General features: G+C 33.9%; 2 protein-coding genes across 2 annotated transcripts; both read right to left on the bottom strand.

The window, feature by feature from the left end:
- Nucleotides 1-238: 238 nt before the first annotated feature.
- Nucleotides 239-4,535, bottom strand: LOC7480187 (protein NETWORKED 2D-like). The gene is made up of 2 exons (XM_002310830.4): nucleotides 3,759-4,535; nucleotides 239-3,351 (listed from the first exon to the last, which is right to left on the bottom strand). The coding sequence occupies exons 1-2, from the start codon at nucleotides 3,850-3,852 to the stop codon at nucleotides 434-436; spliced, it is 3,012 nt and encodes a 1,003-aa protein (XP_002310866.3). The 5' UTR covers nucleotides 3,853-4,535; the 3' UTR covers nucleotides 239-433.
- A 2,376-nt stretch (nucleotides 4,536-6,911) lies between these two features.
- Nucleotides 6,912-13,808, bottom strand: LOC7480188 (phosphoenolpyruvate carboxykinase (ATP) 1). The gene is made up of 13 exons (XM_024605645.2): nucleotides 13,647-13,808; nucleotides 13,246-13,527; nucleotides 11,971-12,146; nucleotides 10,426-10,579; nucleotides 10,022-10,106; nucleotides 9,263-9,363; nucleotides 8,724-9,022; nucleotides 8,343-8,516; nucleotides 8,132-8,197; nucleotides 7,858-8,036; nucleotides 7,576-7,745; nucleotides 7,299-7,467; nucleotides 6,912-7,195 (listed from the first exon to the last, which is right to left on the bottom strand). The coding sequence occupies exons 2-13, from the start codon at nucleotides 13,521-13,523 to the stop codon at nucleotides 7,052-7,054; spliced, it is 1,995 nt and encodes a 664-aa protein (XP_024461413.1). The 5' UTR covers nucleotides 13,524-13,527; nucleotides 13,647-13,808; the 3' UTR covers nucleotides 6,912-7,051.
- Between the last annotated feature and the right edge of the window lie 1,315 nt (nucleotides 13,809-15,123).

The following is a 15,123-nucleotide window of genomic DNA, read 5'->3' as shown; positions in this document are numbered from 1 at the left end:
GGGTTGAAAGAATAAAAAATCTGTGTTCTTTCTGGACCATGAATGACACAAGATGCACAGAATGGTATAGATATGCAATAGATGGATGATACAGGAGTCAGCATAATAGGGAAAAGATAGTTTGATAGAAACGCAAGAAAATTTCTTGTCTAGTTGTTTGATTTTACAAGGTTAAAATGGAAACATGGCATCACAGGGACAAGATCAAATGAATTCAAATCATACTGCTCGAAACAGCTTAAAAATTATTCTTGTTTTGATTGATTAATGGTAAGCATCCATGGCACAGAGATAACATACCCTGATAAAGATAAAACAGGAAAGGAAGCTTTGGCTTCTGAAAGAATACAATAATACATGGAAAAAAATGGATAAGAAAGAACTGAACTCATCCGAAAATATAAAAGCAGACAGAAATTCAAATAGAACTAATCTATGCATTAGGTCCTGATCTAAAATGTCTCCTATACAGTGCAGGGTGCATGCAAGAGAAGATGGAAGTCCTATGCTTTTTGGGTTTGGTGCCAAAGATGAATGACCGCAAAGGAACTCGAGATCGACTTACTGAGTGTGACAGCTGGATATTTTGACGGTTCTTTGATCCGGAAAGCTTGAATTCCTCGTTCAATTTTGCCAATGTTCTTTCAACTTCAAGCTGGAGTGTCGTTATGTGATCTAAGCCTGCCTGCAATTCATCTGCAACCTTGTTATTCTCTTGTTTCATGTTCAAAATCTCACCTTGGAACTTTGCAGCTTGATAGCTTGTAAACTTGAACTCATCATCTTCAGCACTCTCCTTCAAAGCAGACGTTATTTCATCTTGAATGTCACACAAGGATGTAAATCTGCCCTTCACTTCATCTTTCAGCTGCATGCTTTTCTCTAGCCAGACCGTCAGTTCAGTGTGTATCTCTCTGAGGTACTTGTATAGCGGCTTCGCATCCGATTTCAGAGAATATTCTGCATTACTACTTCCATCTTCCATCCTTTTCTTTTCCTCTAATTTGAGCAGCTCAGACTGTAAATCTTGGACTTGAGTTTCAAATTTCTGTATTTGTTGGAATGTAGTACTGAACCTTAACCAGAAATCCAAGTTCTCCTCTAGAACTTCATCAATGCTCATCCGGAATCGTTTTTCGATTTCGGAAATAGTTTCTGGTTGGTCCATTAGTATCACCCTGAAGTCTTCTGTTACTTCTTTCTCTGTCGTTGGGCATTCTGTCACCATCGATTTTATTAATTCACTATCTTCACCCAAACCTGCTTGAAGAAGGATCAGCTTCTGACGTAAAAATTGAATCTGTTCATCCTTCTTTGCATTAGCACTCTTCAGTTCTCTTACCTGCACCGTTGCATCAAAGAGGCTATCCCCATTCTTTTTTTCTGCTTCACTAAGCTTCTTCTTTACTTCCTTAAAATTCCGAAGGATTGAAGTATACTCTGTAAGTAGAGCTCTTTCTCTATTCTCCATACCATTCATGAACAACTGCTTCCAGTCCGGCTCGTCAACTAGCGTTGTTTCCTGTTCCTGTATTTCAACATTGAGATCATCCATCAAAGAAGGTGAATCTTTCTTAAAAACTTTTTCTTCAATTTCCAGGCCAGGAAGTTCCTCCATGGAATTGTTGAGGTCTGTAGTTTTCTGGGGTTGACTTGAATTTTGCCCATGTTCTTTTATCTCTTCCTTTTCTCCTTGATTCTCTGTGAAGTTCATAGAACCATCAGCATCATTCATTTTTTCTTCTTGTTCCTTGAAATCTGCTAACCAACTGACTTCTGCAGGAGTTTCCTTCCCTTTCTGTGAAGAATATGAAACCTTGAGCTCATGGTTTGGCTTCTGATTTTGTTGTTCCCCAAGACCATCATCAGGATTCAGTGCACCTTCTGATCCCTTGAAGTCTTCGTGGGACTGACCTGAAACCTTGAGATGCTCTTTTGTCTTCACATTCTGCGGTTTCTCAATGCTATCATCGGGATTGAGTGCAGCTTCTTGAGATTCAACTTCTACCAGAGATCTGTCCACTGTTTCTGGTTTGACATCGAATTCATCATCTGATTTTACACAAAGTAATTTCGCAGAGAGGTGATCGATACTAGAATGTGCTTCAGTAAAATGTGCATGGAGGCTGTTATTCTGATCCTCGACACTCTGGTTTAGATTCTGGATTCCATGCAACTTCTCCTCCATTTCCCTCAGCTGTTCCCTCAAATCATTTTTGCCATTGATTAATGTTGCCTTGTCTTCTTCTAGAGTTTGAATTTCTGCTTGTAGCTCATCTGTCTCCGTCCTTAACCTCTGTATAAGAGCTGTCTGTGATGAAACTGAAGCTTCTAAGTTAATGATCTTGTTTACAAGTTCATCGATCTTCTCAACAAGTTCTGCTGCAGTGACACTTGCATTAGACCCAACATCGAGGTTTTCCTTAATCTTCTCACGCAACAACTCTATATCCTGTTTCTCTTCTGTTGTACCGCTCACTTGTTGGTGTATGCTTTCCAATCCTTCCACTGCTTTTATAGGTTCATCTTTGGCTCGAGGATTTTCTGGATTGATCTCGCCATGCAAAAACTCATCCTTGAGAGACTTCAACTTCTCCCGGGCATTGGTAATTCTCTTGCGCTCTTCTACTGCTTCTTCTGCAGATCTCTCTTGTTTCTCCTGCAATTGAGCCAATGTCTCTTGGCATGATTTCAGGGCTGCCGACGCCATCAGCGTCCGAGCTTCCTCGTCTTCAATGACAATGCCTGCACCAAATTCATCTTGCAAATTACAAACCTTCTCTTGCATTTCCTTGATTTGCAGTTCAATTTCCCAATACTTCGCAAGTCCGCCCTCATAAGAACTCTTCGCAAACTCTTTCTCAGTTTGTAGAGCCAGGATTTGTCTCTGAATCTTGTCAATCTCCAGGAGGCCTTCTGATTTGCTCAAACCAGACTTAGAAACTGTAGCATTACTTGCTCCTTTCATTGACTTCTTTGATTGCAGCTTCTTCGAAGCAGATGTGAAGAGACCCTTTACATCTTTCGGAATCTTCGGAACCTTTGGAATATTTGCTCTCGAGACTTCTGGGAGCTTATTTTCAAATTTAGATGATGGGGCTTCATCTTCGTCTTCTTCCATTGCAAACTGGACTTTTTCTGGGAAAACATAAGCAATGGTATTGTTGGCATTTTGTAGCTCTGTTGATATGTGGTTATACCGTTCAGCTAATGCCCTATAAGCCCGGTAAGAGTCTTCGACGAAGTGTATCAGCTCTGGTCTCTTTTTGTAGTACATTTCTGCCCTCTTGGCAAAAGAGTCTCCATCTTCTTCAATGAGTTTGATTACGCTTTGAACCTTATCTTCCATGTCTGCAGTTAATAATTTGTATTGATAAGGCATTTATACACATTGAATTTATGCATGTTAAAATCAGTTGATTCATGGATGAAGGTTTAATGCTGCATTTGGATTTGGCCTTTGCCTTCATCATAAAAAAAATAAAAAACTAAATTTCCTCAATCAGAATGAGCTCTGCAGAAATCAGATGGAAGAAATCATAAACATAATGAATTCTGATGATAAAAAGATGGATCAATTCATATTTAATTCCCTTTTCCATTGTAAATTCCCCCAACAACGTTTGTCAAATCCCATATACCAAAAGCAAAAATGACTGTGTGACTGCTACAGAATAAGATTTACAGAAATGTTCATCGATTCAAGTAAGAAAATGACTACGCCAATGCAACTAAACACTAACAATAATGATAATTACCATGAAGGTTCTGCTCGAGCCATTTGGATTGCTTTGTTCGAATGTGGCTTGCCCACCACCATGAGTAAGCATTGCTTGCAGCTCTCTGCAACATGTTATTATTGTTTCTTAATTTCTTGTCTCTTCGTTTCTCCAAATCAAGAATATGTATTATATCATGCAACTCCTTTTCCCCTGTCTCGTTCTTTAACAATTTATCGACCAAACTACATACAATGTAGCAAGTAATTACAAGACATGGAACCCAATACTTCGTACCTGGGTACCCTTTTATTTAGGAAAGACACAGAAAGAGGGTGGTTGAGGTTTCAAGGAAGGAACGTGCAGCAAAGTGCTAACACACACAGCAATGATGTGTATGTACGTGGTGTTATTGTTCTTTCTTTAAAAAAAAGGAAAGAGGAGAAGAAAAGAGAAGAGAAGAGAAAAACACCATGAAAATATACTAATAATGAGATGATGGAGGGGAGCAATTTCCGGCTAGATTAGCTGTTGAATTGAATTAAAAAGAAGAGAAAAGACCGAACACTAAGCTGCCCATTTGTGATAGAGAAGTCGTGCGTGCATGGATGGCTTGCCTTTTGCTTTTCCAGGGTGTACAAGACCCAGAGCCATTTTAGGCCTTTTATAACTCCAAATAGAAGATTGTCTATTCGATCCTAAAGTTTATTCTCCAAAGGTGCTATTATTGTCTATTTAAACATGCTGGGATAATTTTTTTCGTTATAGAGATATATATTTTTTTAAGAAAATTAATAAAATGATGTGGTTCAATTTTGCTTTTTTGAGAGAGATGTGTTGATCTCACTTATCATAGTTGATGGTATATCTATATTTCTATATATGATTCATAGCTATTTTTAAAAAGATTTTTAACTTTAAAGATCTTTTCTAATAATAAAATAGTATAATATGAACATGATATTCCCTCTTGAAAAAAAATTTCCTTTTTATTTTCAAAAACATGAAAGAAAATGCGTAGTAAAAATATTTTTTAGTTAGAAATATATTAAAATGATATTTTTATAGATTTATTTTTTTATTTTTGATATCAACATATTAAGATCATTTAAAAACTATTTGAAATATTAATTTAATATTTTTTAAGTAAAAAATAATTTAAAACACAAAAACAAACCCTCCAACCAAGATAAGAGCCATGGTTCGGATTCAAAATTCTTATGTTCTATCTTTCATTTTCGTTCTAATAATTGAAGGGATTATCGATTTTTTTTTCTTTGTGCTTGGTTTATATATTTCCCATTTATTACTCAATTTATATTATTTTTTAAGCTACTTCACTAACACTATCATTGTAGGGAAACTTTATCTAGCATATCTATAAAGAACATAAATTCCATATACATGTAATGCCAAAATATATTTTTCCATATATTGAATTATTATTTTTGTGGAAATTACTTAACTATTGGAAGATGATTGGCTAACTCTTAAAAAAAAGCAATGTTTCTCTCAAGGACTGTGATCAAGGCATTGATACTCAATTAATTTATAAGGACACTCCACTCTAGATAAATATCCAAGTGCATTTACTTTACTATTAATGAAATGCCATTATAAATTGCTAGAGTGACATTATCATATAAAAAAAAGATCTACTAAATATGGTATAATAAATATTGATTTTCATTATGTATCCCTTGTATATATTATGGGATCATATATAGTTTTTTACCAATTATAATATTTGTAGTTTATGTTTTTTTTAAGATGTTGATAGGTGAGAAATTTTAAAATATTCAATGCATAAATTATTTATTTATAAAGTATAATAAATACCCATATTTACTAAATGGATTCCTTTAAAGTGAAAGATACAAAGATTAAAACAAAATGAAAACTGGGATTTTTTCTAATGAATGGTATTGGTTTATTATATTATTTAGAAAGTATAATAAATTCCTATTTCTTGATTTTTCTTCTTCTTTGATTATTTATATCCTCTTCTAAATTAAAATTTTGGCTATCCATATTAAGTTTTTTTTTTAATCATCCACATCAAAACTAGAATAAAATTTGACCACCCATATCAAACCTTTTTTTTCACATGAAAATCAAAAAATGATGTGGCTTATTTTTTTTATTAACGTAGGTGTTCGGGTCAGATTGCGTGCACCTCGATTAATCCCACGGGCCCTGAAGTTAACGATCATGTAAGCTTCCAGTGGCTCTGAGGTTCGTGAGGCTTATTAATTAATAAGACTTGTAATTTATATGATGTTTGGAAGATTTTCTTTGGATAGAATTAGAGTGCTAAAAATCAGTGGAATAAGATTATGATAGATGAAAAGCAATGTTGGCTATGGAAGGTAAGACGAATTAAATTAGGAAAATAACAGACTCTACACATTTGTCTGAACAAGAAAAAGAAGAAGTATATATATAAAGATAAAACATTTTGGATTACCTTTTTCTTCTAACAAATAATGAGTTGGACAAGAACCTTAAATTAATTTGGACAGAACCTAGAATAATTTTATATGCAGGATTTTATAGTTTCAAGGACCCGTGAATTTTATATCCTCTTGGTGTCGGAGCCAGTGAAGTACATGTTTAATGAAAAAAAAAAAAAAGTAGGGATGGTGATAGATATTTACAAGTCAGATTTTTATTATATTTATATTTTATTTATTACTCAACTAATAAAAATTTAGATATTTATTATCATATTTATCAGATAGATATTCATTTATTAACATAATATATATATCTTCGGTTAAATTTGGATCCCAAAGTGCTATACTTACTTTCAGTAGAAGGAATTGAAACATCATCAATTTTATTTATTTATGAATCAAACATAATGCTCGAGTGCTTGAGGTGATCGATTATGCTGCCCTGCCAGCGGATGCCGGTAATGAGAATCCACCTTCCTTTCATGATTTTCTTTGGAGACACCATTGCATTAGTCCTTGTTTTCCCTGTAGGTTCCATCTTGTTGGCGTGCTTACACCATCATTAACCCGATAAAAAGCTCAAGTACAGAATATATTTGATCAAATGAGAATCAACCAACCGATTTCGTTTGATGGTTTATGTTTATGAAGGACCATTGTGTTCTTTTTTTTTTATTTAATCTGATACCGGGTGATGCTTATCAGCAAGCATGAACTAGAACAAAACAGAAGCTGCTGCATGTAAATATTTGATTATGATTTAACTATTGAAACAACTACATATCATCATCATCATCATAACAAACAATATCACACTTTTCTCAACCAAGTATTATTCGTAATACAGATATAATCTTCTTCTCGATTGACTAGAAATTAGAAATTTGGACCGGCTGCGAGGATCTCTTCTGTGAGCTCGTTGCCCTTTCCAATCTTGTGATCAGTGAATGTCTCAAAGTTATTCTTGAACAAACCTGCCAGCTTCATCAGGGTATCCTCGTAGCCTAGCTTGTTTGACCACTGCATTTGAGAACAACAGCATTAGAATTACATGCGAGAAACAGATTATACAAAAAAAGGGTGTAAATATTGAAGGCAGCAGGTTAAAGAGTAGAATACTAACAGTGTTCACTGGATCCAGGATTTCAGAGGGCACTCCCTCAACCTCGGTGGGGATCTCTAGCCCAAACACCTTAGTTTTCTTGTATTCTGCCTTCAAGAGACTGCCAGAATGTATGGCATCAATGATTTTCCTTGTGTATGCTAACTTGATACGGCTTCCTGAACCATAGCTGCAAAACACCAAATACATTCAAAGACTTTCTTCCCCGAGAATGGGTGACAAAATTCTGATTTACAATTCTTGGATTGTTCGTATCATATAACAATGCCAAACATACCTTCCACCTGACCAGCCAGTGTTGACAAGCCATCCTGTTGCACCATGCTTCTGCATCTTCTCAGCCAGCATAGCTGCATATTTGGTAGGGTGCATCATTATAAATGCTGCACCAAAGCAAGCTGAGAATGTTGCCCTTGGCTCCTTCACACCCTCTTCTGTGCCAGCCACCTACATTGATTATCAAGAAATTCAATTACCAAAATGCTACAAGCACTGAGCTAGCATATGTAAATCAAAATTATCAACAGGAAGAGCAGAGCATTTAGTGACTAATCATTACCAAAGCGGTATAGCCACTGATGAAATGATACATGGTCTGTGCCAAGTTCAGCTTGCTCACTGGTGGGAGTACACCAAATGCATCACATGCCAAAAGGATAACATTCTTTGGGTGCGGACCAACACATGGTATCTTCGCATTAGGAATGTACTCGATAGGGTAGGATGCTCGAGTGTTCTCTGCAAAAGTTGCAAGGGAAAACAATATAAACATCAGATTTTTTTCACTTGAGTGTGATCAGAAGAAATGTTCAAATCCATGATCTTTCATTCACCTGTAACGGATTTATCAGCATAATCCACCTCTCGAGTGTGCTCCTCGAACACCACGTTTTCCAGCACTGCCATGCACAATCAGTTGCATCAGTTCAGACGTTTAAAACATGCCAAAAAATAAGATCTTCAGGTTCAAACCAATTGATATAGATCATTTTGTATTTCCTCCTACTTGAGTTAATGGAATTTAAAGAAGATTTAGAATGCTACCAGTTCCAAACTTGATGGCATTCCAGATTTCAGGCTCCTTCTCCCTTGAGAGATCAATGCATTTGGCATAGCATCCGCCTTCAATATTTGACACTCCGGTCTCAGTCCAGCAATGCTCGTCATCTCCAATTAGATATCTGTTTGGATCAGTAGACAGAGTTGTCTTCCCGGTACCTAATACAAGAATCATCAAAATTCATAGGACTCATCAATAACATAGCAAATGATAAGAAAAAGAAATGGGCATAAATATAGGCCAGATATATGCTTATTAAAACAAAGATATAAAGGGGTTAAGCATGCAAAAAGTAAGTTTTAGGCACGTATCATTTTTGCAGGCATGGCACCATGTCGCGACCAGGTGACATGGTGATACTATACCTGACAGTCCAAAGAAGAGGGCAACATCTCCATCTTTTCCCATATTGCAGCCAGAATGTAAGGAGAGGATTCGACGCTTAGGCATGAGATAATGCATTACACTGAACAGACCCTTCTTCATTTCCCCGGCGTACTGTGTGCCGAGGATGACCATTTCCCTTCTAGCAAGGTTCAGATCTATACTAGTAGAGGATGTCATGTAGTGTGTATAACGATTACATGGGAACTGGCCTGCATTGTATATAGTGAAGTCCGGAGTACCGAAATCCTCCAGCTCTTCAGGAGTGGGCCGGATACACCTGCCACCCACCCAGTTATCCAATTGAACACACTTAGCTCATTACATCATGCGCATTTTTTCTTACCACTTTCCTCCATTGTATGGGAGTAATAATATCCAGCACAGTATATCATATTTAACATTTTGTCAACGATAAAAGAGACTTATCTGGCAGGCTTAGGGCTTTGTTGGGGGAGAGACAGAAACAGACAAATATATTCCTGCTAAAAACGTTAAGAAATCATCCACTTTTACTTACATGTTGTGCATGAAGAGTGAATGGTAGGCTCTGGCAGAAACAATCCGGACTTTGATTCTGTTCTCAGGGTCCCAGTTCAAGAATTGATCGTTCACAAAGACCTGAAAATTTTGAAGTCCAAACCATCAGAATTCACCATTCAATCCCAAATTAATCAACAGGGAAAATGCAATGAACTGCACGAGGGCATGCCCGTGGCAGCCAATGGTCCACCGTACATGCATTCAAAACAAGAGTCCATGTATTGATGTATTCGTACAGCACGGTAGTCAATAATGTACAAACCCACCAATAAGGTAGGTACCGTATACTTGTGAAACACGACTTGAAAATAACTTGATATTTGACTTATAATTTAATTTCAGACAAAGTTTAAAAAAATATAAAAATTGATTCCACCAAACCCAAAATCTTAATGAATCAACTCATAATTCAATCAAAACTAATTTAATTTTAAAAAATAATAATATTATTATTATTTTAACTTTCTATATATCATTAATGACTCGTATAACGACAAAATTGCTACTCCCAAGGGATTAGAAAACTACATGGAGAAAAGGACAATAAAGATACTAAGACAAATATCGCTATCATCCGAAAAAACGTCAGAATTGCGCACATCAAGAATTCACAGAAACGAAGGTATAGAGTAAAGCTTAAACAGAAACATTTATGTACAAGACACGCAAAGACATAGCCCAAAGAAAAGAAAAAAAGGACACGAAATTAAAGAAAAATAATAAAAAAATCACGTACCTTGTCCAGAGAATTCAAGTAATCAACAGCTCTTTCTCTGTTAACCATGAAGGTATGCTCGTCCATTTCAATGTTGGGTGAACCCCTGGGGTTAACGAAGTAAATTACTTGACGGGCAAGTAAAAACGAGGCAGAGATAAAAAAAAATATTATCCCCCCTCTTGTTTTAAAAATTAATTAACTTGTTTCTTGATTTATTCTAAAACAACGTATTCTTTTGTTATCAATCTTTTTATAATATTATTTTTTATTTTTAACTAAAAAAATTAAAAATATATGGAAATGATGGAAACGACTTATTAATTACATTTTAAAACTAAAATAATATTTATTTTATTTTATAAAACTAGCAGAGAGGACTAATTTATTATAAACAAGGAGGTGGCCTGCTGCCAGGTACTTACTTTCCCCACCAAAGCTCTTCTCCGGTAACATCATCCTTGACAACACGTTTATCTCTCGGAGCCCGACCAGTTTTGGCACCGGAAAGGGTAGCCAATGCACCAGTTGATGTTATGAAGGACCCTTTCTCATAGTGTATGGCCTGCTCATAAAGCTCTGCACGATATATATACTTGGATGAATTAATTTATCACAGTGACAATCCACTAATTCATTTGCAAAAGAAATAAATCAACCAATATGCTGGCTGGTCAAGCAAAAAGAGATGAAGTTTAAGGGAAAGTTTGGGAACGCGGTTGCGGCTGCATTCTCAAAAAATTTGAAAATTTTATTTTACTAAAATTAAATATAGTTTGTATGTTTTGGATCGTTTTGATGTCAAAAATAATTTTTAAAAATAAAAAAATATTATTGGCATGCATTTTGACACGAAAAATTATTTAAAAAGCACCCACAACCACACTGCCAAGCACACTCTAAGTCGTCATTTGTCAGCAAGAATTCTTTAGTTGCTCGGTAAGGATAAGATTATGTTCTTCATTAATTAATCCTAAGAACATACCTTTGTATCCATCTTATTCTTTCAGATAATTTTTCTCGATAAGACACTGAGATTTTGTGGGTGTTTGGCTATTGATGATTTCTGTTTTTTAGTGTTTTTTAAAAGTGTATTTTAAGAGTGTGTTTCATTTAAAAATAAAATAAATTAATTGTTTTTTTAATTTTTTTTATAGTTTTAATGTGTTATATCAAAAATATAAAAAAATTATTTTAAAATTTTTTAAGTAAATAATATTTGCACCATAACACTAAACACTCAAACAATTTTAAAAATTAAAAAAATAAAACAAATCTTCTCCATCGTATTAGTCTCTAAGAGAGTTGATGGCATGCACATAATTTTATATTTATCTTATTCATGTGTGTTTGTAATGTTTGGAATTGTGGTAATTTTATATTATTTTACATTTTAAAAGTGTAATTCATTTAAAAAAACTAAGTCAATGTTTTTTTTAATATTTTTAATAGTTTTGATGTGATGGTATCAAATATAAAAAAAATATTTTAATAAAAAATATTTTAATTTATTTTTAAATAAAAAAATATTTTTACTATAACACCACTCGCACACAAACAATTAAAAAAATTGAAAAACATAAAGCGAATCTCTTTAACCATCGTATTCGTCTCTAGAACTGTTGGCACGATAAGGTAAAACCGACAATTATGAGAAATTTTGACTTCAGAGGTCATAATAAACCGTTCATTGTGGCTACACGTCATTGATTTTTAGAATAAGAAAAGTGATGAATTTTCTACCTAATTTCCCATTAAGGTACGCAACTCATTGGCTAATGGCTACGCTCGTGTGTGTTTCCATTTATTGATAAAAAAATATTAATAATAAAATAGAGACTAAATTAACCTTCTCAATTAATAAGAATAAATAATACTAGATATATCTTAAGAACTCTATAATCCTAAGTTGGTATGTTGTAAAGTAAATTAAATTAATAGTTTTATTATTAATTCGAAGATATCATTACCGGCAGGGGAGAGGTTGTAGAGGACGTGAGTGAACTTCAAGGAGCTGTCGCTGGCGCTGATGGCGGGTTCAGCTACATGTTGCTGGTGAACCCTTGGGCTGGTCTGGCTCTTGCTAGCAGGGTCTCCTCTCACCACTTTCGGTCCTGTTTCTCTCGTCAACGATGCCAAAGATGCACTGTCGTTCCATTGTTACATAAACACAAAACAGACATCAGTTTTCCTATACATATTATTTTTTTTTCAGTTTAAATACAATTTTATAAAAATATTTACACAATATTAACAAACACATGGTGCTACAGATTAATTTTACATGCCTTTATATTTGTTTGGTATTGTCTTGTGGTTGCATTTTAAAAATAAAATAAAAAGTTATAAATTTATATTTTTCTCAAACTATAATTTTTTATAACCAAATTAATAACTTTAAAAATTGTACTGAGAATATAAGCATTTACAGTCACAATCAACGACCTTAGCCTCTCTTTTTGTCCACGAAATTTCCTGGAAAAACCATACTCTCCACTATGCCGGTCTCGTCGTTTGATTTTTTCAATTTAAGTAAATTATAAATCAGTCCATCTAGTTTTAAGAAACGAATTTTAGATTTATTTTTGGTTTTTTAATAGAAAAAGGAAAATAATAAAAATTATGCAAAGATTATAATGAGAAATAAATTTGGGTCAGAATAACATCAAATTATATGTGTTAAACCCTGATTAAGGACATGCTAATTAGGCTTTAAAACTAAAAGAATTATTATTTTTTTATATAAAACTACAAAAACGAACCTTTAGGAAAACTCGCATTTCGTGCAGGGGCATTTAAGTAATTAACTGTCTGTTTACAGCTGCATCCGATTCCCGTTCCTTGGAACGTTTTCAAGGGTTGCAAAATCCAAGCACTTTCCTTTCTTTCACCATCACCACCATCAGATTTTATGATATCAGAAGGCAATCCCATTCTGGGCCCCACTTACCGTGTTCATCTATTTATTTACTATTCTTCCGTTGAAATTGTTTTACTTTTTTATTAATATAAAAAATACTTCTATTTTTATATCATTTCAGAAGTATTATTGATACGTAAAAAGATTAAAATTTACATTTCCTGTTTTAAAAAAAGAAATTCTTTATAAACATAAAGAATTTGAGGTCCTCCTGGCCTATAAAATTAAATTTATATTTTTTTAGCTCAAGAATGATGAAAAGGGGATAATTATTTTTATAATGATATAGCGTGCGTAGAGGCTATGAACCAAAAAAATAAATAACCTGATGGACTGGAGCTGCTGTTTCTGGCGTTCTTCTTCGGAGAGAGCAGCAAAGGTACTCTGAAACCCTTTAATGGGAGTAGTGGGTGCTGATTTCTTCTTTTGAAGAGAGTGGAGCTCGTCAATTGTCTGGGCCTTCACGGTTGGTGCGCTCATATCATGGCAGACATCATGATGCTTGTCACTTGTGGTGATACTTGGCAGGAGTCCCTTCGGTTTTCTTGCCGTTGCAGCTCCTTTCCCATTCATCGCCATCTCTCCGTTCCCGTTTGCTGCCATCTCTCTGTCATTATCAAGACAATTAGAACACCATTAAAACGATGAAGGACATGGAAACCCTTGCAGCGAGCATGATACAATGGAAAATCTAAAGATTTCTAGCGAGGAAATCAAAGAACTTACCAGATAAAAAAGCCTAAAGGAGCTGAAAATGAACTTAATTATAGAAGACCATCAACTAGAGGATTTATTCGGAGAAAGAAAAGATAACAGAAGTGATGATATAATGGAGGAAACGAGGGGTCCTTTTATAGTGTTCATGGCCACCTTGTTAACCGGAGTTCCGGATATATCGATAACCATGGTTAGATTTTATCCCGAGAAATGAGTCAGACTCCAGAAATGGAGAGCAGATCCTTTAATAAATTTAAAAAACAAATAAACCGTGAGTCAAGAAAACCACTCGAACGAACGTAATCTTGTGGAACCCACGCCAATACTGGCTCCTCGGGTTTTCTTGCCAACTTAGTAGTAGTAATAATAATAAATAAATAAATAAAAACTGGCTTCAAGAAGAATATTTTGTAAATTTAATGGAAACAGAATAGAATACCCCTGGATTGATGGTCTTCGTAAAAAGAATTTGTAGATGAATATTTATTATATATAGATGTAATTATTTTTTAGTGTCGTCCGCGTTACATACGTGTGAACTGTGAACTTTTTTATTTTTTTTAAAATAGTATTTTGCTTAATGTAAATTCACGAATAATGAATAATATTAAGGAAAAAACACGACAGGTTCTTTTTGAAAGATAAATGATTAATAAATTTTATGGTATTTCTGTTAGACCATTAAGCTTGGTTTTCAAGTTTTTCTTTTCAAATGAGTTTATGTCTACTTATATTTTCTTACAAGATTCTTAATTAAAATGCATTTGAAGATTTATTATTTGTATTTTTTTCTTAATTCTTTTTTTATATTTTTTTCCTGAAATACTTTTTATAGTTTTTTGTTAGAAAGCTATCATATTTATATTTTTTTTGCTTAAAAATTACTTTGCAGCAATTTATATTATGTACTTTCTTGATTCATTTTTTTTGGATTTTTTCCCTATAATACTTTTTATAATCTTTTTTAAAAAAATTATCATTGTATAATTTTTTTTCTATTTAATTATTATGATTCTTATAAGATATTTAGAGCGCCTCTTTATGTTGTTAATGATCATTAAACTTTTTATTTTAAAAATCAGATTTAAAAATATGAAGAATTATGTTTTCTACTACTTTTACCATAGAATGTAGTCAAGATTTACAATAAGGTAATATTAAAAAAAATGCAATTATAAAGTATTTTACAAGTGAGAGAAATTGGACATTTCAAAAAATTATTATGAAGGATTTTAAGAAAAATAAAAAGGAAAAAGGAAAAATCTGTCAATTGGTGATTTTTAAGTATACGAAGAGGGTAACACAGGCAGCGTAATTAAATACAAAGTTTTTTTTAAAAAAAAAATAAACTATATACAAGTGAACTTGTTCGTTTTAAAATATTAGCGTAGAACTTAATTATTAGTAACTTGTCTTTCAAACCCTGCCCCCGACGAAAGTACTGAGTCAATTTACCTCTTATAGACGAAGGAAGATTTGTCATGGA

This window comes from Populus trichocarpa, chromosome 7 (assembly GCF_000002775.5).
Source record: "Populus trichocarpa isolate Nisqually-1 chromosome 7, P.trichocarpa_v4.1, whole genome shotgun sequence".
Taxonomy (NCBI): Eukaryota; Viridiplantae; Streptophyta; class Magnoliopsida; order Malpighiales; family Salicaceae; genus Populus; species Populus trichocarpa.
This window is presented reverse-complemented; position numbering and strand designations above follow the sequence as displayed.

Coding starts and splice junctions, on each gene's coding strand:
- LOC7480188 (XM_024605645.2), bottom strand. CDS start 13,523: ATGGCAGCAAACGGGAACGGAGAGATGGCGATGAATGGGAAAGGAGCT. Junction 8,037..8,131: donor TGCTGATAAATCCGTTACAG/GTGAATGAAAGA, acceptor CAACTTTTGCAG/AGAACACTCGAGCATCCTAC. Junction 7,746..7,857: donor TCAGTGGCTATACCGCTTTG/GTAATGATTAGT, acceptor TAATCAATGTAG/GTGGCTGGCACAGAAGAGGG.
- LOC7480187 (XM_002310830.4), bottom strand. CDS start 3,852: ATGTTGCAGAGAGCTGCAAGCAATGCTTACTCATGGTGGTGGGCAAGC. Junction 3,352..3,758: donor GCTCGAGCAGAACCTTCATG/GTAATTATCATT, acceptor TATTAACTGCAG/ACATGGAAGATAAGGTTCAA.